Source organism: Clupea harengus, chromosome 20 (genome assembly GCF_900700415.2).
Source record: "Clupea harengus chromosome 20, Ch_v2.0.2, whole genome shotgun sequence".
NCBI classification, from domain to species: Eukaryota; Metazoa; Chordata; class Actinopteri; order Clupeiformes; family Clupeidae; genus Clupea; species Clupea harengus.
This window is the reverse complement of record NC_045171.1, coordinates 2,529,425-2,551,521: the sequence shown is the minus strand read 5'-3', so window position 1 is coordinate 2,551,521 and position 22,097 is coordinate 2,529,425. Positions and strand designations below refer to the sequence as shown.

The 22,097-nt window shown below is 50.5% G+C and overlaps 1 protein-coding gene across 2 annotated transcripts in view; it reads left to right on the top strand.

Annotated features, from left to right (window-relative positions):
- The window catches only part of thoc2 (THO complex 2), a 58,687-nt gene that overhangs the window by 5,059 nt on the left and 31,531 nt on the right, over nucleotides 1-22,097 (top strand). For both annotated transcript variants that reach the window (XM_031587143.2, XM_031587142.2), the window contains exons 5-21: nucleotides 197-267; nucleotides 1,547-1,668; nucleotides 2,948-3,081; nucleotides 3,493-3,653; nucleotides 4,283-4,375; nucleotides 4,514-4,669; nucleotides 8,400-8,572; nucleotides 8,994-9,189; nucleotides 9,782-9,820; nucleotides 10,494-10,624; nucleotides 11,009-11,110; nucleotides 15,471-15,555; nucleotides 16,697-16,790; nucleotides 17,978-18,058; nucleotides 18,412-18,508; nucleotides 19,552-19,669; nucleotides 21,213-21,392. In XM_031587143.2, the coding sequence (XP_031443003.1) occupies nucleotides 197-267; nucleotides 1,547-1,668; nucleotides 2,948-3,081; nucleotides 3,493-3,653; nucleotides 4,283-4,375; nucleotides 4,514-4,669; nucleotides 8,400-8,572; nucleotides 8,994-9,189; nucleotides 9,782-9,820; nucleotides 10,494-10,624; nucleotides 11,009-11,110; nucleotides 15,471-15,555; nucleotides 16,697-16,790; nucleotides 17,978-18,058; nucleotides 18,412-18,508; nucleotides 19,552-19,669; nucleotides 21,213-21,392 (2,033 nt within the window). The remainder of the gene's footprint in view (nucleotides 1-196; nucleotides 268-1,546; nucleotides 1,669-2,947; nucleotides 3,082-3,492; nucleotides 3,654-4,282; nucleotides 4,376-4,513; nucleotides 4,670-8,399; nucleotides 8,573-8,993; nucleotides 9,190-9,781; nucleotides 9,821-10,493; nucleotides 10,625-11,008; nucleotides 11,111-15,470; nucleotides 15,556-16,696; nucleotides 16,791-17,977; nucleotides 18,059-18,411; nucleotides 18,509-19,551; nucleotides 19,670-21,212; nucleotides 21,393-22,097) is intronic.

The following is a 22,097-nucleotide window of genomic DNA, read 5'->3' as shown; positions in this document are numbered from 1 at the left end:
TAAAGGTTTCTACTAACCTTGATTTAAAAATGATGAAATTACAATATATTTAATGCATCATAAAGTATGTATGCATCCTTTTCCCAAATGTCATTCTATCAAAGATCTGTAATATTGTAATAAAATGAAGACGCATGATTGTAGTGTATTGTGGGTAATCCCTTCCTTATTAATCACCTCTGTATTGTCTTTGCAGATATTGAGACGAGCTGCACAGAGGAGAAACACAAGCGAGACAACTTCACCCAACTAGTGGGCGCCTGTTTGGTAAGTGGGCTTGTGTTTGGCCATGTCTTTCATTCATTCACTTACACACACTCACTCTCTCTCTCACACACACACACACACACACACACACACACACACACACACACACACACCTAGTGGGCGCCTGTTTGGTGAGTGGGCTTCTCTGCTTGGCCATGTCTTTCATTCATTCACTTACACACACTCACTCTCTCTCACACACACACACACACACACACACACACACACACACACACACACACACACCTAGTGGGCGCCTGTTTGGTGAGTGGGCTTCTCTGCTTGGCCATGTCTGACTACTGCAGTGAGGCGAAAGAGAGAGAGAGTAAAAAAATATATAATAAAACCGAGAAGAAAGGGGAAAAGATCATGACTTGCTGCAAGAGCACTGTCTTCTCTCCACCACAGTGTGGCAGTGTCGTCCTGCAGGAGAACTACCAACCCCTTCCCTCTCTCTCTGTGGTTGCTCTGAGACAGCCTTTTGCAGATTTAATGCATTATCGCGTCGCCCTTTGCATAGCCAGGCTTCTTTTTTTTTTTTCACACTCTCTTTTTTTAGGTAAATAACTTTCTTAGCAGTGCCCATTGGCTTAGGCAATTCCCCGGACTGCGAGGATTAACTGCGTTAGGGTATTGAATGACCTAAATTCCGGCCTGTGGTGAAGAATTAAACCCTGAATCAGAAAAGCCACCACCCTCCCCTGCACCCCTTAAGACATCCCAGGCCCTCTGAGGATGCTCAAACACTGGGCCCTAATTAGCCAGGCAGATGAACTGTTCAAGAAGTCACAAATTCTGGAAGAGAAGGCTATTTTATTCCGTCTTTCTTAAGTAACATTTCCAGACAAGCAAATGCAGTCGATTGCTTTTTTTTCTTGAACATATATATATTCTTGTTGTGTCTCCTTCTCCTTTGGTGAAAAATGGCATAGGAATCCATGTCTTTCTTTGAGCCGAATATGTAAATGAGTTCTATTTTTAAGTCCAGAGCTGAATGGGGATGTTGGTGCGAGCGCTGTGGACACTTGAGGGGTTTATGGGTATGTGTGGAACTCAGCAGTTTTGGGCTGGACGCACACTCACTGATAAGTAATTGAGTCGTTTGCTCCCAGCTCTCAGAGTTAGAGGGACAAGGAATTCCTCTGAGTTTACCAATATCAATTGAATTTGTTCAGATTGCTTCTCTAAGTGCAATCAAGCATTATCTCTCTCAGGATGGGGGCATTATTCATCTCTGTCTCTCTCTCTCTCTCTCTCTCTCCCTCTCTCTCTCTCTCAGTTTTGTGTGCCTGACGCAATTCTTAAAGAGCGGCTGGATCCTGAGACGTTGGAATCCCTTGGCCTTATCAAACAGGCCCAGCAGTTCAACCAGAAGATCGTCAAAATCAAGACCAAGCTATTGTGAGTCACAGTTGTGCTGTTGTGTTAGCGTCGCCCCTCTGAATGGCACCCTGAACCAAAGGAATGATTCAAGAGAGGGGGGAGAGAAAGAAAGAGGTCTCCCAAACCCTCCCAGTCCTTCTATGTTTCTGCCTCTCTCTCCCCATATATATATATAATATGTGTGTGTGTGTAATAAATATATATACACATATATATTTAAAGACCAGATATGTCCACTTTTAATGTGTTTGCAATCGCAAACTCAGAGCTCTCAGCGTGATGCAGAACTACTTTCTGGGTAGTTCCTTTCTCTCCCTATATTGTGTGCTCTTACAATGAGGAGACTGGTGCCTGCTATATTGCCTGCTTTTAAATATTGATTTCCCAGTCTCAGGGCATGGTTGTATATATGTGTTGTCCGCAGGTACCTATTGCAGATCAATGGAGCTTGGCGTTCTGATTACCTGCAATTTCACTTGTGTTGCTTTAACGGAAGTTGTTGACCCTCGGTCCTGTGTAATACAGAGGGTAGATGGAAAGGGTAAATAAATAAAAAGAAGTAAATAGAAGCTGGACTCTTTGCTGTTACGTGATCTTAGACTCGTCGAGTGTCCTCAGTCCAACTCCTACAAACTCCTACTCCCCCAACCCCTCTGGCAGAACCTGACTTCTCAGTCCTCAGAAAGAGACCGCTGCTGCTGCTGCTGCTGCTGCTGCTGCTGTTGTTGCAGCTGCCGCCGCCGCAGTCTTCCGAGGGAGCCGGGGTAAACCGCTTGCTTGACTCCATAATTTCCCCACTACCTCATTGTACTGTAAATTAAATGCAGTCTCCTGGCTGTCGCCCCTCGACAATGATTAATTTCGTTGCTATTGTGTGTGCAGATAGGCCCTAAGAGTTCTTATCAAGATTGGAGCGCTTCACGGCAGTGCTACAAGGCGCCTTTCTACTTTCTACTGCAGCCCATTCCCTCCCCCCCCGTCCCTTGTTCCGTTCTCTTCAACTGTTACATTAAAAGCTCACAAACCCGATGGGTTGGATTAATTGCTTTTGTGGATGGCCTCTCCCGAAATGAATCTCTTGACCAAATGTGTGATTACCATCCTAAAGATAGCACTACCCCCTCCAAATCTTGCCAGTCCCCCCAAAAGCAAGTCCTCTCAGACAACATGGCCTCATCACAAAGTTCTGCTGGTGTTAATTAATTCCCGCTGATTGCTCGTTTGGGGCGCCCTGGCCCCCAGGCACACTCTGAATCCACTCACACTCTCTCTCTCTTTTCTCTCCCCCGCCCCGCAGCTACAAACAGCAGAAGTTTAATTTGTTGCGGGAGGAGAACGAGGGCTACGCCAAGCTGATCACGGAGCTGGGCCAGGACCTTTCGGGGAACATCACCAGCCACCTCGTCCTGGAGAACATCAAGTCTTTAATAGGTACGCCTCGACTCTCCACTCCCCCAGCTGGGGGTCACGCAGGGAGGTCATCGCACTCACCCACGTCCGGGCCCGAGATGATTAAGGCAAAAGTTAATTAAAGAGAAGCCAAGGCTGAAGGCAGCGTGGGCCCAGACTTTGTCTCGACAGGCCGTGAAACGGATCACCTTTTTGTTTTGGTTCTTGGGTGATGGCGAGGAAAGTTTGGTAAAGTTCGGCAAAGTTCACAGGTGTCTAAGTAGTCGTGATGACTTGTAAAAAGTGTGGAATTGCTTGTTGAAGGAAAATACCAGGTGGACAGTTTGCCAGCTGTTGGCTCTTCTCTCTGCTGGCATGAAACACATGAATCACTCGTCCAGGAGTGGAGGAAAGGTGAAGTGTTCCTAATCAGTGGCTTCCCTCCCGCTGCAGGATGCTTCAATCTGGACCCCAACCGCGTGCTGGACATCATCCTGGAGGTGTACGAGTGCCGCTCGGACCAGGACGAGTTCTTCGTCTCGCTCATCAAGTCCTACATGTGCGAGCACCAGACGCTCTGCCACATTCTGGGATTCAAGTTCAAGTTTCACCAGGTAAGCAGCCCCTCAGTCTCCCAAGCAAGTACACACGCCTCTTCTCAAGAGATTCCACACACACACACACACACACACGCACACATATGCCCATTTTATGCCACGTGTCCTCATTAAACGACTTTAATTAGCCTCCTGTGAGTAATTTAGGCAAGGTGCTTTCCACTCCTGGTTTGGGATGCTGTAGCAAACAATGGCTGTTTTAGTTGCAGCGAGGCACTCGTCATTAGTGGAAGTTCTTATCGTGTTTATCTCTCGCTGTGGCTGTGTGCAGTCTCTATCTGAAGCGTTTGTAATACAGATGACGGCCAAATGAGAACCCCCCCCCCCCCATATGCCCCACGGCTCTTAGACCACATCAGCCTCACAAACATGTTCACACCATTTTCTAAATAAAAAAAATAAAAAAATCGAAACTGAAAACTGCTGTAATAGGGAACCCAGGTTTGACCTGAGTTGAAGTGTGCTTTTTTTTTGTGGCTTGTCAAATTACTGTCAGACATTGTAGTGAATTAGAATTCAGGCAGTCACAAAGTTACTGTAGAAACCAATGGTGCAAATAATGAATAATTTGCACAATGGTGCAGATGATGAAGCGTTCTCACCTTGGATGTGTGCGCCCCCTACAGGAACCCAACGGGGAGACACCCTCGTCCCTCTACCACGTGGCCGCCGCCCTGCTCCAGCACAACCTCATCGCCTTGGAGGATCTCTATGTGCACGTGAGTCCGGCAGTCTGTCCAGCTTCACACACGTAGTTCACTACTTGTCCTTCAGGTCCACCTCTATCCAAGGTGGTGTTGAGATCTTCATGGCTGACCTAGCGCGTGTGTGTTGTGTTGTGTCTCGTCACTGTGCAGTTGGTGCCGCTGGACTCCAGCATCGTGGAGGAACACAAACGTGAGATCCTGGAGGCCAAGACGATCGCCCGCAAGCTCACCATGGTGGTGCTGCCCTCCGAGAAGAACGACGACAAGGACAAGGAGAAGGATAAAGACGAGGAGAAGAATGAGAAGGTAAGCACCATGTCTGGCTGACAGAGGCAAGCACAAATTGAGGGTTTGGTGGGGTTGGTAAGCAGGGCTGAATGATGGTCTTTAAGTGTCGGTAGGGGCTACTAGGGCTGTGTTTAACTGCCTAACTGTAAACCAGGAGGTTATTGGCTTAGGAACCAGGGACACACCATCAATTTTCTTTCCAACAATCGGGTTGGTTATTATTTCTTACAGCAAAAATAAAAGACTCGCACAGCACTTAGCATGGCACACACTACAGGGAACATGAACATGAATAAAATGGGTTGTAATTGTAATGGATAATGAACGTAAATAATAAATCTGACCGCAGCACTGTTGGTGAAGCCACTGCAAGGTAATCCCACCCATTTAGCTCCAAAAACATTCTGTTGAAGCATATCGGTTGGGGCAGTTCTGTTTGCTTTCCGGCACTTTCAGCTTGACTGTTTGACCTCGTCTCGCCTGCTCTCGTAGCGCGCGCTTTGAACTGCGCGGAGACTTAATTATGCATGCGATGATGCCATGACAGATGTACCAGTCAGTACAGATTTTGTTTGTAGTTAAAATTGTGATAGGACCTAGCGGGTGATATATTACACTTAAGGCTTTCTACGTTCCTGCAGTTAACTTTCTGAACAGAAACGCCTCCAAGCTGTGAGGCGTCATTAGCACGGCGCGCTGGTTGGGGAGCTGTGTGTGTTTTGAGTGGAGCCCTTTGCCTCTCGTAGTGCAGCGGAGATGCCAAGATCCTAATTGTGTTTATTAATGAACCAGTCGGGGCCCCTCAGCAGGGGCCGTGTGCTGTTGGAGGCCCCCTTCGCTTGCCTGGGGACCCGCCGCCGTCACCGCCAGGCCAGATGATCACGTAACATTAATTTCCCTGGGAAAAACTAGGCGACGCCTGCGTTTTAATTAAAAGATTACATTCGCGCCTGTCATAAGAGCTTTTGTCAGGGGCCGGCAACTTGATGGTGTTGAGCCATGTCGCCCCCCCCCCCCCCCCCAACCACCACCACGGCGGCGGCTCGTCAATCACTGTCAGGCTGACACTGAGTGATAGATTACAGAGTGAAGGCAGGGATCCGGTGAGGTGGAACACACATACATGCACACACACACACATTTGCATGGACGAACACACAACACGCCATCACACGCTGGGTAGTGTATATAGGGATGTGATTTCCCGACCTGAAAATGCGACCCAGGTGAATCATGCAGATCCGTATTAAAATGGTTTGAGCGATATGAGCCGAGTCGCCTGGATTGGGCGATATGAGCCGCGTCGCCTGGATTGGGCGATTTGAGCCGCGTCGCCTGGATTGGGCGATATGAGCCGCGTCGCCTGGATTGGGCGATATGAGCCGCGTCGCCTGGATTGGGCGATATGAGCCGAATCGCCTGGATTGGGCGATATGAGCCGCGTCGCCTGGATTGGGCGATATGAGCCGCGTCGCCTGGATTGGGCATACATAAGTGAATCCCCCACTTTGAGCGCTTTGTCAACACGTAACTGAACGGCAGCAACAGAAGACAGCAGTATCTTCAATGAAAGATGTGTTTGTATTTTATCTATGAACCAAGACCAATCAGAGAGGGTTTATGGAAAATACGTGGAAATACTCGTGTCTTAGTGGCTGATAGATCTTAATTCAATTAAATTCTTCAATTAACATGGTTACTTTGCCAAATGCTGACACACAGTCAGTCGGTCTGAGTAAGTTATGGATATTCAACATTGGATGTTTTTGTTGTTGTTTTTCTTTTACCAATGAAGGGACACAAACAGCCTCCCATGCTGAGTTAGTTAAGCAAGGTGTGTAAATGTATAGCATATCGCACTGTAGCCAGCTGAACCGTTAGCAATGATAGCTTAGTTTTGCCTCCCCATGGCTAGCGACACCATATAGCCTAGTTTTGTTGTGTTAGGTAGCCAAACTGGTAGTCTAACAGTCTTATACCTCGGAAGAAGGAATGGCTGGCAGGTATCCTGTAAAATAGTTTAATCTCCGTTCTATGTCAATGCTCTGGACATTTTGAATTAGGGGTGGGGGAAAAAAATCGATTTTTCGATTTCTCTCGATTCTCTCTAGAACGATTCTGTCTCGATTCAGAAAAGTTCATAATCGATTTTTTTATAAAATAAAATAAATAAATAAAAAATTAATATATATATATATATTTTTTTACACATTCATTTTGTGTTGAAATGCAAGCTGCATCGATTATTGCATTGTTCATAGAAAGTCATAATTGTGACAAGGACACACTTTTTCTCTAATAAAAAAATAGATCTGTTGATTTTCTTTAATTATCAAACACAAAGTAGGAAGTGATTTGAGACTCTGAGTAGCAAACTCAAATGTTTTAAAAATCGAGATGCATCGATAATCGTTTTATCGGTTTAGAATCGATAATCGGTTTAGAATCGAGAATCGGTTTAGAATCGAATCGTTGACCTCGGAATCGAATCGTGAGGTGCCAAGAGATTCCCACCCCTATTTTGAATGGTGTCTAGTACAGTCAGAGTAAACAGTAGGGATGAACTTTTTTTTCAGACCGTAATAGAAACTCAAACGGCAGTGGGGGTGCCTTATCAGAGCGATCCGAAGCAAATTAGAAACTCACTACACATTTCTATGCGGAGTTAATCCAAATTAGAAACTCACTACACATTTCGCATACGATTCTGATGGATCGGATCATTTTCATTTCACTCTGTAGCGGGCGCTATGTAGCCTGCGTCTTAGCTGTTAGCTTCTAGGGATGGAAATGAATACGATTGTATTGATACCAATGCCATTATGGGTTCCCTTTTGATTCCTGATCAGTTTTCTGTGTGGGGGAAAAAGTAGGTCTCCACTGGTTTTCAGCATCAGTGCAGCTGTTTAATGATCTCAGCCTGAACACAGTGTAGGATGTCTACCTGATAACATTTCAACAGCTTGTGCTGACCGATGTGGGTTCAATCTCAGCTTAGCTTGCGGACCTCGACACTTGCCCCGTCTTTGTTAGCAGTCCTGATGCCAGGGGGGGTGAATGGTTCGTTTGGTCTCCATGGTAGCTGGTTGAAGTCTAAAGGATGATCCAGAACAACGTTTGTGCAGCGATGACGGACTATTATCAAGTAGTATCTGTCTTGTATATGAGGTCCGAATGACTGAATCGAGCGAAAATGCAGGATATAGTTAAGTAAATAAACACCAGATCACAAAAACTGGTGAGACGCTGAGCCTTGTGATGTTCACGCACGCACCATCTTGGGCCTTGACTTTTTGCAAATGCGCAAGTGTCAGGAAAAACACGCCGGTAATCGATTAAAGGAATTAATCATCTTGAAGGCATACGATTCTGATTGATCGGATCATTTGGAACCGGTTCTGAACTGGAACTAGGACTAGGGCGAGGCTTTCTGGAAGTGCAGGTGTGTTGATGAACTGGGTGACAGTGCACGCACGGCGCTCTGGTAAATAATTTACCCCCCATATGCCCCACTGCAGCCAGCTGTGCACCTCATGGCCTCATTGGTGCCCTGTCTGCTGCTGGCAAACAATCTCTCTCTCTCTCTCTCTCTCTCTCTCTATTCTCTCTCTATTCTATTCTCTCTCTCTCTCTCTCTTCCCCCGTCATCCCACTATGTCTGTCTGTCTATCTGTCTGTTTCTTCCTAATGCACTTGCTCTCTGTCTCACCCTCTCTCACCCTCTCTCCATCTTTCCTCCGTCACACAGCCACCCAACAACCAGAAGCTGGGTCTGCTGGAGGCCCTCTTGAGGATCGGAGACTGGCAGCATGCACAGAACATCATGGAGCAGATGCCCGCCTTCTACGCCACGTCCCACCGAGCCATCGCCCTCGCTCTCTGCCAGCTGGTGCACCTCCTCATCGAGCCGCTCTACCGCAGGTGAGCGGGCACACACGCGGGCACACACGCGGGCACACACGCGGGCACACACGCATACACACACGCATACACACGCAGGCACATACGCATTCACACGCACACACACGTATGTACACGCATTCACACGCAGGCACACACGCATTCACACGCGGGCACACACGCATACACACGCATTCACACGCGGGCACACACGCATTCACATGCAGGCACTAACATGTTGGCGCATAGGCATGCAGTTGCACGCTCATATTTCCGCTTGCATCCCAACATATTTATCTCTTAAGACGTAATAGTCTTCGTTTTAAACGTCGCAATTGCTATATTTAATGAGAACTTGACATTTGTGCGTTTCTCATTTCTCATAGATGTTTGTGTATCAGCTATAGTAACAGCCATTGTTTTTGTGTTCTGGTTATTTCAGGGCTGGGGTCCCCAAAGGTGCCAAAGGACGCCATTGGAAGCCCCTGCAGAACAGTCAGGCCCCGCGGCGGGTGGAGACCTTCGAGGAGTTGTCCCGTGATGTCATCACCATGCTGGGCTACCTGGGCCCGCACCTGTCCCACGACGCCGTCCTCTTCGCCAAGATCGTCCGCCTGGGCAAGAGCTTCATGAAGGAGGTAGCGCCAGTCAGAGCACCATCCAATCAATGTTCTCATTAACGTTCGAATTAAAGTTCTAATGAACGATCCGGTGCTCTCTGTTCAGTGCTTCCTGTCTCTCAGGCCCTTTGTGAGCAGGTTGGTGTTTTGGCAGAGCTGTCACCGTCTCGATGGATTTGGTTTTTCGACAATAGCCATTCCAGCATTTTGTTGTTTACCTACTGAGTGTGTGTGTACATGGCTCAACATGTTTGCCATGTCCTAATTAGACAGACGCTTGAAATACACTGTGTTCTAGTGAAATCTGTCACAAGCCTTGTCGTTTTTGAGCCTCATCTCCGCCACGGTTGTCCCTGAGAAATTGTGATCTTATGAAGCAGTGACAAACATGGGGTTGTTTTGTTGGGCTGTTGGGCCTCACACACACACACACACACACACACACACACACACACACACACACACAACCGAGGCGGCCCATTTTTCCTACTTTCACTACATGAGCTGCTTGTTCAGTCCTGTGGTTGCCTGCTGTGTTCTAACTCGAGGTGACTTCATGTTACCAAACACACTCCTTTCTCTCTCTCTCTCCCCCTCCCCTCCCCCACAGTATCTGAGCGACAACAGACCAGAGGCCAAGGAGGAGATGGTGAGAGACCACCACCCATTGTTCCCTTTCCTTTCTTCACCTTGGTGGTGCAGTGTATATTTAAAGAACATTTACTCACTCCAGCCAGCCTCCTGTGGCTTTGGATGTTTACTGAGCGCCCTTGCCTTGCTTCAACCCGGCAGCGAGCGAGAGAGTGTGTGTGTTGTGTGTGTGAGTGTGTGTGTGTGTGTGTGTGTGAGTGTGTGTGTGAGTGTGTGTGTGTGTTGTGTGTGTGTGTGTGTGTGTGTGTGTGTGTTGTGAGTGTGTGTGTGTGAGTGGGCGCTGCTGCTGCTGCTGCTGCTGCTGCTGCTGCTGCTCTGCTCTGGTGCCCAGCTGGAGGGTTGTCTCTGCAGCAGTTGTGTGCCAGTGCTGCAGATATGGCCCTGGGCAGCATGCCACCTCAGCCCACAGGGCCACTAGTTGTTTATGAGGCCTTACATTGACGCTGCCTTTAGTATTGCTTCATGGTGTGTGTGTGTGTGTGTGTGTGTATGCGTGGGTGTGTGTGAGACTTTTCTGTACTCCTCTCTTAACTCACTATTGTTTTATTGTTTCTTTTTTTAATCCTGTGATTTTGCTTTTCACATTCCTTCTGTTCCTTTGTCATTTCTCTCTCTCTCTCTCTCTCTCTCTCTCTCTCTCCATATCTTCTGTCTCTCTCTCCTTTCGTCAGGACTCCATGTTGAGTTGTTTCCTCAGCATCTCCGATCAGGTCCTCCTGCCCTCTCTGACGCTCATGGACTGCAACGCCTGCATGTCTGAGGAGCTCTGGGGCTTCTTCAAGCTCTTCCCTTACCAGCACAGGTACAGCCACCACCCCGCCCCCTCCCCCACCCCGCCCCCTCGCCCCCCTCCCTGCCTCTCTGCCCCCAAACCCCCGTCCCTCTGGAGCTCCTCAGAGCCTCCCCTGCCCCCCCTGACACTGCTCCCTTCCTCTAATTGAGAGGGTATTGATGCTGTTCCTGGCACAGCAGATTGAGACAGACTGCAGAGCAAACTTGAGGGAGTTAGTTCCAGGAGTTCCGTCCCCCCCCAAAAGAACCATATCTGAACTTCTTTCTTCAGAACTGCTTTGTGAACTTGGTGACATGAGAGTTTTTTTTTTTTTCAAAACTCAAAACAGATAACTGACCCATGCAGATCCCTAAAGCGAAACCGTGTTCTCACGTTCCGGCGTGTTCCCCGCAGGTACCGGTTGTACGGCCAGTGGAAGAACGAGACGTACACCAGCCACCCTCTGCTGGTGAAGGTGAAGGCCCAGACTGTGGACCGTGCCAAATACATCATGAAGTGAGTCTGCTGCCTCAGCATCACCTTAAAACACAATAAGAATAACCCCTCACACACACACACACACACTCACACACACACACACACTCACATATACACACACTCACACTCACACTCACACACACACACACTCACACTCACACACACACACACTCACACACACACACTCACATACACACACTCACACACTCACACACTCACACACATTCACACACACACACTCACATATACACACACACACTCACACACACACACACACACACACACACACACACACACACACACACACACGCTAATTACCCCAGGGAGAGGGCTGTTCTTGGAAGCACTTTGCCTCGTAAATTGTGCAAAAGGTAACAAGATGCCTCATCCTCAGTGGCACCTTAAGGCATGGCTTCCTCCAGACAGAAAAGGTGTTTATTTAGCGACGTGTGTGTGTGTGTGTGTGTGTGTGTGTGAGAGCTAGCGTACACGCCCGCTTCCAAATGCGCCGTGCATTGTTAATGAGTACTCCTAATGAACTGTGAGATTAAGAAAATTGCTACATCAGGGTTTTTTTGTTTTGTTTTTTCAATTGGGCCTGAATAAATAATGGTGTTTGGAGAGGTAATGAGTGGGGGGGGGGACCGTGACCGTGGAGGTGAGGAGGAGGAGAGAGAGAGAGAGAGAGAGAGAGAGGGAGGAGGTCGTCAGAGGAAAGGAGAGGCGGAGAGGCAGGCCTTGGCGGGAGGAGTGCGTGTGAGGACAGGAGAGTGAAGGATGAAGTGGAGGAGAGGAGAGCGTGTAGAGCAGAGGAGGAAAGGAAAGGAACGGATGTGGGGTGGGGGATGGAGAGAGGAAGCTGTACTGAAGGAGAAGAAAAGATTACAAAAGAGAGGACAGGAAGGGAGGGGGGGGGGGGACACAAGGACAGCAGAGCATGCTGGGATGCGAAGGGGTTGGCTCAGCAGTTAGGTTAGTGCTCACCAGCACACTTGCTACGCACATGGGCAGAGTGGGGGCGCTGGGCAGAGTGGGGCATTGGGAGATTGTTCGTTTTTGCTGGTTCTTTTGATGGGATGGATGAGGGTTAGTGTGGAAGAGCAGAGTGCAGGAGCCATGGGGGGAGTGAGGAAGGAGAGGAGCCGTGGAAGGAAAGAAGAAAACTAGAGAAGGTGAATACGAGAGAGAGAAATAGAGAGACAGGGAAAGAGGAAGAGAATAAGAGGAAGAGGCAGGGAGAGGGAGGAAGTGAGTGACTGCTGTGTGACCTCAGACGAAGATCTAACCCAATGGCGGTCCAATCCAGCGGTATGAGTCTTGTTACCCTTAGTGTTAATCTACTTGTGAACTGGTCCCTGCACAAGATGGTGCTCACTGCCCTGCAACCCAATCATGAAGAGGGAAGATGCTTCCCCATTAGGAGCAAGTAACGACATCATGTGCGTGTTTGCTTTCGCATCTCAACTTTTAAACACGCACACACACACACACACACACACACACACACACACACACACACACACTCACACACACACGCGCATGTTCCCTCCACATCCCCTTGTGTGTACATAAGGATACACGCTCCACGCATGAGTGTGGAAAGTCTGTGTCTGTGTGTGTGTGTTTGTTCATGTTTTTATTTTATTTTGAAATGTTCTTTGTTGTGGCTCTCCCTGTAAGGCAGGCCTGTAATCAGAGATGCTGGCAGCCTGGTGTATTTCCCCAGTCATCAGCATGTATGGCTGCAGGCTGCAGCAGAACCCCCACACCCCCACACCTCCAGAGACCATCGCTCCTGTCACACACACACACACACACACACACACACACACACACACACACACTTCAGATGTGAGCTCCTCAAAACAGCGGAGAGCAGATCCTCCTCGGTGTGCCGGGCCTTTAGAGCTGAGAGTGCTACACTAGGGCTCACAGGGAGAAGGAATAGACATCGCTTGGCTTGAGCACGCCGTACAGGAGACGCATCAGAATAGGGTTGTGTCGTTAGAAAGGGTCGTTTATATAATATAACTCATGGGTGCTGAACGGAGCAGTTTGTGCCAGGGTAAAGGGTTTTAGCTCTCAGAAGGGGTTGGTTGATGTGGGGTAAACCATGTCAGCCTTAGTTAATCAAGGGCCCGTTTGCCTCAGGAAAAGCCTCCAAAAAAAAAGCCTTAAAAAAAGAAAAAGTCTGGAAGTGAGTTTTTCAAACAAATCTCCGGAGGTAAGCACCTTGAGGTAGACTCTGGGGTCGAGGGGAGAGGAGAGAGCAGGCTGAATGCATGGCTCAGCATCACGGCTGTCCTTCCTCTGCGGGGAGCGGGACACATTGGGGAGGAGGAAGAGGAGGAGGAGGAGGGGGGCGGCAAGGGAGGAGTTGAAGAAGTGTTAAGCCGGGAGGTGGAGGGCCAGCCTCGTCAGGGGTGAACGGCAGGGTGGGGAGGACTCGGGGAGAGAGGGGCTGAGCCATCGGAATGGGAGAGGGGAGAGGGGTGAGGTGAGGAAACCTCGTGTGGGGGAGGAGGGGGGAGGGGTGAGGTGAGGAAGCCTCGTGTGGGGGGGGAGGGGAGAGGGAGGGGTGAGGTGAGGAAGCCTCGTGTGGGGGGGGAGGGGAGAGGGGAGAGGGAGGGGTGAGGTGAGGAAGCCTCGTGTGGGGGAGGAGGGGGTCCAGGTGATGGAGTGCTGGGCACTGCAGTGCTGCCGCAGAGGAGAGGTTTGGTGGGCACTGGAGCGGAAATGAAGTACTGCTCTTGATTCTGGAGGATTAGGGGAGAGCTGAGAGACACACACACACACACACACACACACATATGGAGTTGGTCTCCTAGAGATTCTCATTTGATCAACATCACCACAGCTCTACCTCAAAGCAGTAGGATTTTCGAGGGATATAATGTTGATGTATGTTTTAGAGCCCACGGCCCTGTGACTGCTCTCATCTGGTGGTGTGTGTCGGCACAGCCACACTAGGCACGGCACGGCGCGCCCCGGCCTCACCCAAAACAGGTCCGCCAAGTTCAGCCGCGGGTTCTTCCAGCTCTTCCAGCTATTGGAATTCCGCTCAGCGTTTGCCGCGCAACCACAGCAGAGTTTCAACGGGCGAAAAGAACCTTTGAAGCCGCAGTGTCAAGGCACTTAACTTCTTTGCAGACAGACAGACACACACACACACACACACACACACACACACTGTTATTTTCGTGTGTGTGTGTTCCTGTGAAGAGAACATGAAGCACCCTCTCCGGCTCGGTCGCCCACCCATGAATCAGGCGGTGTCATCGTAGTCGGTGCATTCTCTCTGTTGAAGGTTAAGCAAACCAATTATACTTCCCCAATGTGGTGGGGGCTAAGCCAAAGGATGCCCCCCCACCCCTCTTTCTCCACCTCCTTCCTGCTCTGTTGAGTCACCCTCCACTCCTTCCTCCTTCTGTTCGCTGTCCCCTGTTTCTTTTCTTTTTTCACCCCATCGTTCCCCAACTTTTTTCCAACCCTCTTCTCGTTTCTCTCTCTCTCTCTCCTTTTTTTCTCTCTCTCTCTCCTTTTCTCTCTCTCTCTCTCTCTCTCTCTCGCCTCTCCCTGCAGCGCCTCTCGCTTGCATTTTAATCAGCACCCGGTGCCTTATTAAAGCCAATGACACCGTCATGGCTGAGTGACCGGCACTGCCGAGCCTCCAACACCCTACCCACCCCCCCTGCCCTGCCCCTACACTGTGGCGCGTGTGTCTGCCTCCGCCGGTGTGTCTGCGCCTTAAAGCCCCTCCGCCCAGCAGCCTCCTGAGCCTCCAACGCTGCTCCGAGCCCAATCAGGCCCTGCGTGGCGGGGTCGGGAAAGACACCGAGCGCCAGAGGCCCCACACTTCCACAGCAGTCCGCCCATTAAAAGTTCACATACAACTTGGAGGGAGGGAGGGAGGGAGGGAGGGAGGGAGGGAGGGAGGTGTGTGTGTGTGTATGTGTGTATATATATATATATATATTCTCTCCTGGGAAACAGCTGGGTGCGCTGAGGGAGGCCGTGTGGAGGTGGTGGCAGCAGGTGTCTGCTGATCAGAGAGCAGTGGAACATGACCGCAGAATCTGCTGCACAGGAGCATCAGTGTGGCGCTGTGCTGTGCTGCGCTGTGCAGTGCTGCGCCCCCACTAATTAAGCTCTGCTGTACAACTACAGATTGGCTTGGAGAGAGAAGGCAACGTTCACGTCCATTCCCACCTACTGAATCAGTAAATTAGGCTGTGTTTGGGATGTTTCTCAGTCAAAACCCATATACACTATTTATGTATGTATGAAATTTGTGCATAAAACGGTTATGACAACTTTGATTTCCCCTCTCTCTCTCTCTCTCTCTCTCTCTCTGTCTCTCTTTTTTCCCTCTTTTCAGACGCTTGACGAAGGAGAATGTGAAGCCATCCGGGAGGCAGATTGGCAAACTGAGCCACAGCAACCCCACCATCCTCTTTGATTATGTACGTGCTTTATCGACTGGGACCGCTGGAATGGTCCGGCAGACTAATGGCAGCCTTTTAGCGGCCTCCCCTTTCATCATCCATCCGCTCTCCGCCATCCATTTTCATTGCTCCCTGTATTAAACAGGACATACATAAACCTGTCCACCTGTCTGGCCACGCTAACCCCCCCCCCCTCCCCAGCATCATGGCGTAACCATGGATGGTGCACTGGAGGAAGGGGCGCTACACTTAGCCACTCAGCTAGTCAGCAACACTAACATCCCTGACATTCCCCGTCACAGAAGGTCTTATGAAGGCGGGTGAGAAGCTGGTAGTCTAGTAATTGTGTGCAGCGGGAAGGGAGGAAGACCCAGCTCAATTTAGTCACGGTTTAACCTCAAGGGTGCGCGCTCAAAGTGAGTCGAGATCTGACTTGCGTGCCGAACGTTGCCGCGCACGCCGCACGCGTCTCCCTGAGCGGAGATGGAAGAAGCGCAGCGCAGCTTAGCGCAGTGATCTCCGTAAGATATTCCGATGCGAGGCGGCTGCCGGATTGGCTGGCTCTCGCTCGAAAAGGGGTCTCATTAGCATTTCAGACGGAATCGCAGAAGAATCGCGCCTCAAAACAGAAAGCCTAGATCAGCACCGACGGAGAGCTAGGATAGCCAAGGGGGGGGGGGGACCTTTTCTGTGGGATTATTCACACACATGCACCCAGCCTGGAAACAGCCTGGATTTTCATCTATCACCAGCCGTAAGATATTGGGTATAATGATTGCAGAGGCTGTGTTAAATTTTCTTGGAAAGGAACATTCAATAACCTAGAGGACACCATCTCAATGTGTGAGAGATGAGAAATGCTGTCATGGTAGTGATAGTTGGGTGGAGGGGGACAGCATTGCAAGGGATGGAGGAGAGCGCTGACGGGGAGACGAGAGGTGTGTGTGTGTGTGTCTGTGTGTGTGTGTGTGTGTGTGTGTGTGTGTGTGTGTGTGTGTGTGTGTGTGTGTGTGTGTGTGTGTGTCTCTGTGTCTGTGTCTGTGTCTGTGTGTGTGTGTGTGTGTGTGTGTGTGTGTGTGCGTGTGCCTGCATGCATGCATGCATGCATGTCTGTGTGTTCTTGTAAAACTAAAGTGTGTCTCCCTCTCTGGCCTCTCAGATCCTGTCACAGATCCAATGGTACGACAACCTGATCGGGCCGGTGGTGGACTCACTCAAGTACCTGACCTCCCTCAACTACGACGTGCTGGCCTGTATCCTTCACCTGCAAAGACAATCATCTGGGTCCCCTCTGCTGGGGTTTCTCTTCGTCTCTCTCTCTCTCTCTCTCTCTCTCTTTGCCTCTCCCTCTCTCTCTCTCTATCTCTCTGCCTCTTTCTCTCTCTCTCTCCCCCTCTATCTCTCTGTCTCTCTCTCTCTCTCTCTCTCTCTCTGCCTCTGTCTCTCTCTCTCTCTCTCTCTCTCTCTCTCTCTCTCTATCTCTCTGCCTCTTTCTCTCTCTCTCCCCCTCTATCTCTCTGTCTCTCTCTCTCTCTTCTCTCTTCTCTCTCTCTCTCTCTCTCTCTCTCTCTCTGCCTCTTTCTCTCTCTCTCCCCCTCTATCTCTCTGTCTCTCTCTCTCTCTCTCTCTGCCTCTTTCTCTCTCTCTCTCTCTCTCTCTCTCTCTCTCTTTGCCTCTCTCTCTCTCTCCCCCTCTCTCTCTCTCTCTCTCTCTCTCTCTCTCTCTCTATCTCTCTGCCTCTTTCTCTCTCTCTCTCTCCCCCTCTATCTCTCTGTCTCTCTCTCTCTCTCTCTCTCTCCCTCCCTATCTCTGCCTCTTTCTCTCTCTCTCTCTCCCCCTCTCTCTCTCTCTCTCTCTCTCTCTCTCCCCCTCTATCTCTCTGCCTCTCTCTCTTCCCGCTCTTCTCTCTCTCTCTTCCCTCTCTCTCTCTCCCTCGTTTTCTCTTTGTGGTATCCACCCACGTGCACACAGAATAATAACACCATGGAGGCATTGCCGTTAATGAAGGGGTTTGGAGGAGCTGGCTGATCTTTCCCCCTTAAAAAATGACAGGAAAGAGGGGGGTGGGGGTGGGGGTGGGCTGTTGTTTATTCACGCTTCACAGTTGATGAGCCGCAGCTCACCTTGTCAAAGTGAGGGATGTTGAAAAAACAGAAGAAAAAAAAAGCAGGAGCAATGCTGTACATACTAACTCCATTCAATGTCCTCTTGGCGCGGGAACCAATCATTTACAGAACAAAGCCAGGCTAACGTTGATAATTGTCAGTTTTTTTTACTTTCTAACGTAGTCGACTCTAAATGTTCACATATAAAAGACCCATTTTAAGCTCCTTTTAATTGTGATTTGAGCTGTGAAGAGTCAGTGAGAAGAGTTGGGTTTTTGGCTCAGTGTAGGATAATTGCCCAATGTTGTGGAACCTTGACTCCACTTGTCATGCAGACTGCATTATCGAAGCGCTGGCCAATCCGGAGAAAGAGAAGATGAAACACGACGACACGACCATCTCATCCTGGCTTCAGAGTGAGTGTGTGTGTCTGTGTGTGTCTGTGTGTGTCTGTGTGTGTGTCTGTGTGTGTGTGTGTGTGTGTGTGTCTGTGTGTGTCTCAGAACAAATGAAGGGCACTTAGTTCTTAATTTCTGTCCCAAAAGGGGGCATCTGCCCTCCCGGTGCTCAGATAGCCTGTAGAAGGACACTCGTGTCATTTATGAAGTGCACTTCAGGGACTTTCCTGTGAGGGACTGATTGCTTCACTAAAGTCATACCCCAATATCCATATTTAAAGAGTCAGCTTTTTTGGCTTCTGGATTTCTTTTTTCTCTGACTGATCTCAGCCTGCTGTTTTGTTCTCCGTTGCCCTTGTGTGTGTGTCCAGGTCTGGCCAGTCTCTGTGGGGCAGTTTTCAGGAAGTACCCCATCGAACTAGCTGGCCTCTTGCAATATGTCACCAACCAGCTCAAGGCGGGAAAGAGGTGAGTGTGCCTGTGTGTGTGTGTGTGTGTGTGTGTGTGTGTGTGTGTGTGTGCGTGCGCTTGCGTGTCTGTGTGCGCGCCAGCCAGTTCAGTTCCTGCCCTGAGGCGGCATTAAACATTCTCTCCCTGGAGTAGGAGCAGTAGAGAGAGAGAGTGTGTGTGTGAGGTGGGGGGGTGGGGGGTAAAGGCTGGCCAATGTGGCTCCGTCATCAGCAGGCCCTGGCTGGCTGGCTCCTGCCTCGTCAGCCCTGACCTGCTTTTCACTGCTGCCTTGGCCATTATCACCGCTGAGAAAGAGAGGTAGTCCTGACCAAGCCATTCCTGCTGACTCCCAGAATCCCTTTCAGTCAAACACTGCCCATTCTGAGAGACATGCACAAGCCTCCATATACACACACACACACACACACACACACACACACACACACACACACACACACACACACACACACAGACACACACACACACACACACAGACAGACAAAGCCCTACCTCCTCGCTGACAAGCAGAGGATAGGAGAGTCCTCCCTGGTGCTGCCTTGCTGCCCCTTGGTGTTCCAGCTCCATCAGCGCAGCCTGAATGAGCTCTGGGGCCCAACTGCTGGACAACACAAGCCCCAGCGCCCCCTTCGCCTCTCCAACCCTCTCCCATCTTCCTCTTCCTCTCTCTCTCTCTCTCTCTCTCTCTCTCTCTCTCTCTCTCTCTCTCTCTCTCTCTCTCTCTCTCTCTCTCTCTCGCTTGCATTCCCTTGACTCATCAGTTAGCATGAATGGGCCACTCCTGTGCTAGTTAATGTGCCTTGGTCATTTCCTCCTTGCTATTTGGGACCTCGACCCCCTCCACACACAGTCACAGGCAGACATGGACAGTCCAATGTTGAGCCCAACCCCCCTCAGGCACACTTCTGCTTCTCTTTTCATGGCAAGCTAAATCTCCTGAAGGACCTCGGACTCTTCCTGGGTTTAGAGATGGATTGGAGGTGTGTTCTCTGTATTCTGTAATAATCGTGTGTGTGTGTGTGTGTGTGTGTGTGTGTGGTTAGCTTCGACCTGTTGATCCTGAAGGAGGTGGTGCAGAAGATGGCAGGGATCGAGATCACAGATGAGATGACTCAGGAGCAACTGGAAGCCATGACCGGAGGAGAGCAGCTCAAAGCTGAGGTGAGAAGTCACAATGCTAACACACACACACACACACACACACACACGCACACACACACACACACACACGCACACACACACACGCATGCAATACAACCATTAATACAGGAAAAGACTGGAGATGCATCTAGAGAATACCACCGCAAACCCGTGTTTTGCTCCAGGGTTTACCAGTCTGTCTAAGGAGCAGCCGGTGTGTTGAGTAGGCTACCTGCTGGTTCAGACCGGGAGCCACTGTAGGAGGATGTGGAGTTGTCACTCCCAGGTCCACTGCAGACCAGAACCAGCATCATCTCTGGGTCACTCCCAGGTCCACTGCAGACCAGAACCAGCATCATCTCTGGGTCACTCCCAGGTCCACTGCAGACCAGAACCAGACATGATCTATCCTTGGTCTGGGCTGTCACTCCCAGGTCCACTGCAGACCAGAACCAGCATCATCTCTGGGTCTCTCCCAGGTCCACTGCAGACCAGAACCAGCATCATCTCTGGGTCACTCCCAGGTCCACTGCAGACCAGAACCAGACATGATCTATCCTTGGTCTGGGCTGTCACTCCCAGGTCCACTGCAGACCAGAATCAGACATGATCTCTCCTTGGTCAGCGCCCCAGTCTTCACTGTTTTTCCCCTGTGAAAGGTTTGGCAGTTCTAAGCGTTCCTTTCCCCCCCCGCTGCGGTTGATGGAAGTGACGGTACGCAGCTCTGAATCACCTTAGCTCTCATCCTCCACCAGCCTGTGCAGCTGTCACCTGCCGTCCTTCCTCTCCCTCCCTCCCTCCCTTCCTCTCCCTCCCTCCCTTCCTCTCCCTCCCGTCCTTCCTCTTGTTCCTCCTCAGTGGGAGGCCTTTCTCCCCCGCGGGTCGGCTGCCTGGGGCTCGTCTGATGGGCTAATCAGTAAAACACTCATACCTCTCGCTGGGCCCAGGAGCGGTCAGGGTTAGGAGAGCCATCAGGATGTGCCCTCCGCTCGCTCCTGCTATCAGGGGTAGTAGAGCCATCAGAATGTGCCCTCCGCTCGCTCCTGCTATCAGGGGTAGTAGAGCCATCAGAATGTGCCCTCCGCTCGCTCCTGCTATCAGGGGTAGTAGAGCCATCAGGATGTGCCCTCCGCTCGCTCCTGCTATCAGGGGTAGTAGAGCCATCAGGATGTGCCCTCCGCTCGCTCCTGCTATCAGGGGTAGTAGAGCCATCAGGATGTGCCCTCCGCTCGCTCCGGCTAGATTGCTCATCAGATTTTCAGCCTGGGAACGGTGGCTAGTCATCAATGTTTTGTCAAGGTTCAATGATCATACGACATGCATGTGTGTCAGTTTGTTGCAATCATTTTGTGTGTGTGCGAGTGTGTTTGTGTGTGTCTATGACTGAAGCTGTAGCTGTTGAGTGCTGGTACCCGGCCCAAGGTCACAGTGTCTGTTCCCTGAGAGTGAATGTATTGACACAATGTGCTTTTTATTTCCCATCCGTGGTTTGAGGTGGAGCCTGTTCTAAGTGCTATGCAAGTGTTGTAAGTAAACGTGTGTGTGTGTGTGTGTGTGTGTGCAGGGCGGGTACTTTGGCCAGATCCGGAACACGAAGAAGTCGTCCCAGCGGCTGAAGGACGCGCTGCTGGAGCACGAGCTGGCACTGCCCCTCTGCCTCCTCATGGCACAGCAGCGCAACGGCGTGGTCTTCTCCGAGGGCGGCGAGAAGCACCTCAAGCTGGTGGGCAAACTCTACGACCAGGTGAGCAGCCGCAGGGGGGCAGTGGGGGGGGGGCGGGGCAGGGAGTGGTTCCGTGGGGGTGGGGGTCTGTTTGGATGGGTTGACTTCAGAATGTCAATCCGCTCTTTGTGACTGTGTCTGAATTGCATGAGTGGTTGAAATGAAAGTGTCACATACACACATTCGAGTGCACGGGCATACACACACACACACACACACACACACACACACAACAGACAGCCCAGCTGTACGCTTTGATCATCAGTCAAGGTAAATGTCATCAAAACATTGTCTCACCACAGCACTTGGTAGTTTGGGGCTGTTTGCACTACAGATGATGCTAAAAACCCACCAATCAGCTTCATTTTGTGTGCCTGGATTCAGTGTGTGCCTTGGATGACACCCCCGCCCCTACCAGTCCCTCTCACACACCCCTGCCCCCCCCCCCCCCCCCCCCTACTAGTCCCTCTCACACACCCCTGCCCCCCCCCCCCGCCCCTACTAGTCCCTCTCACACACCCCTGCTCCCACTCTTGTTTCCTCTGAATGTCACAAATTAAAGCTTTCAGGAAAAGAAGTCCCGCCGCAGCTCGCCATTGTCCAAATAATTACCCGCAGTGTGAAGCGCATTGCGCAGTCGCCCCCCCCCCCCCCCCCCCCCTCTCCTCTCTCTTCTCTCGCCAGTGCGTTAACCTCACCGGGGTAGCGCTCTTAATTATTCATTTC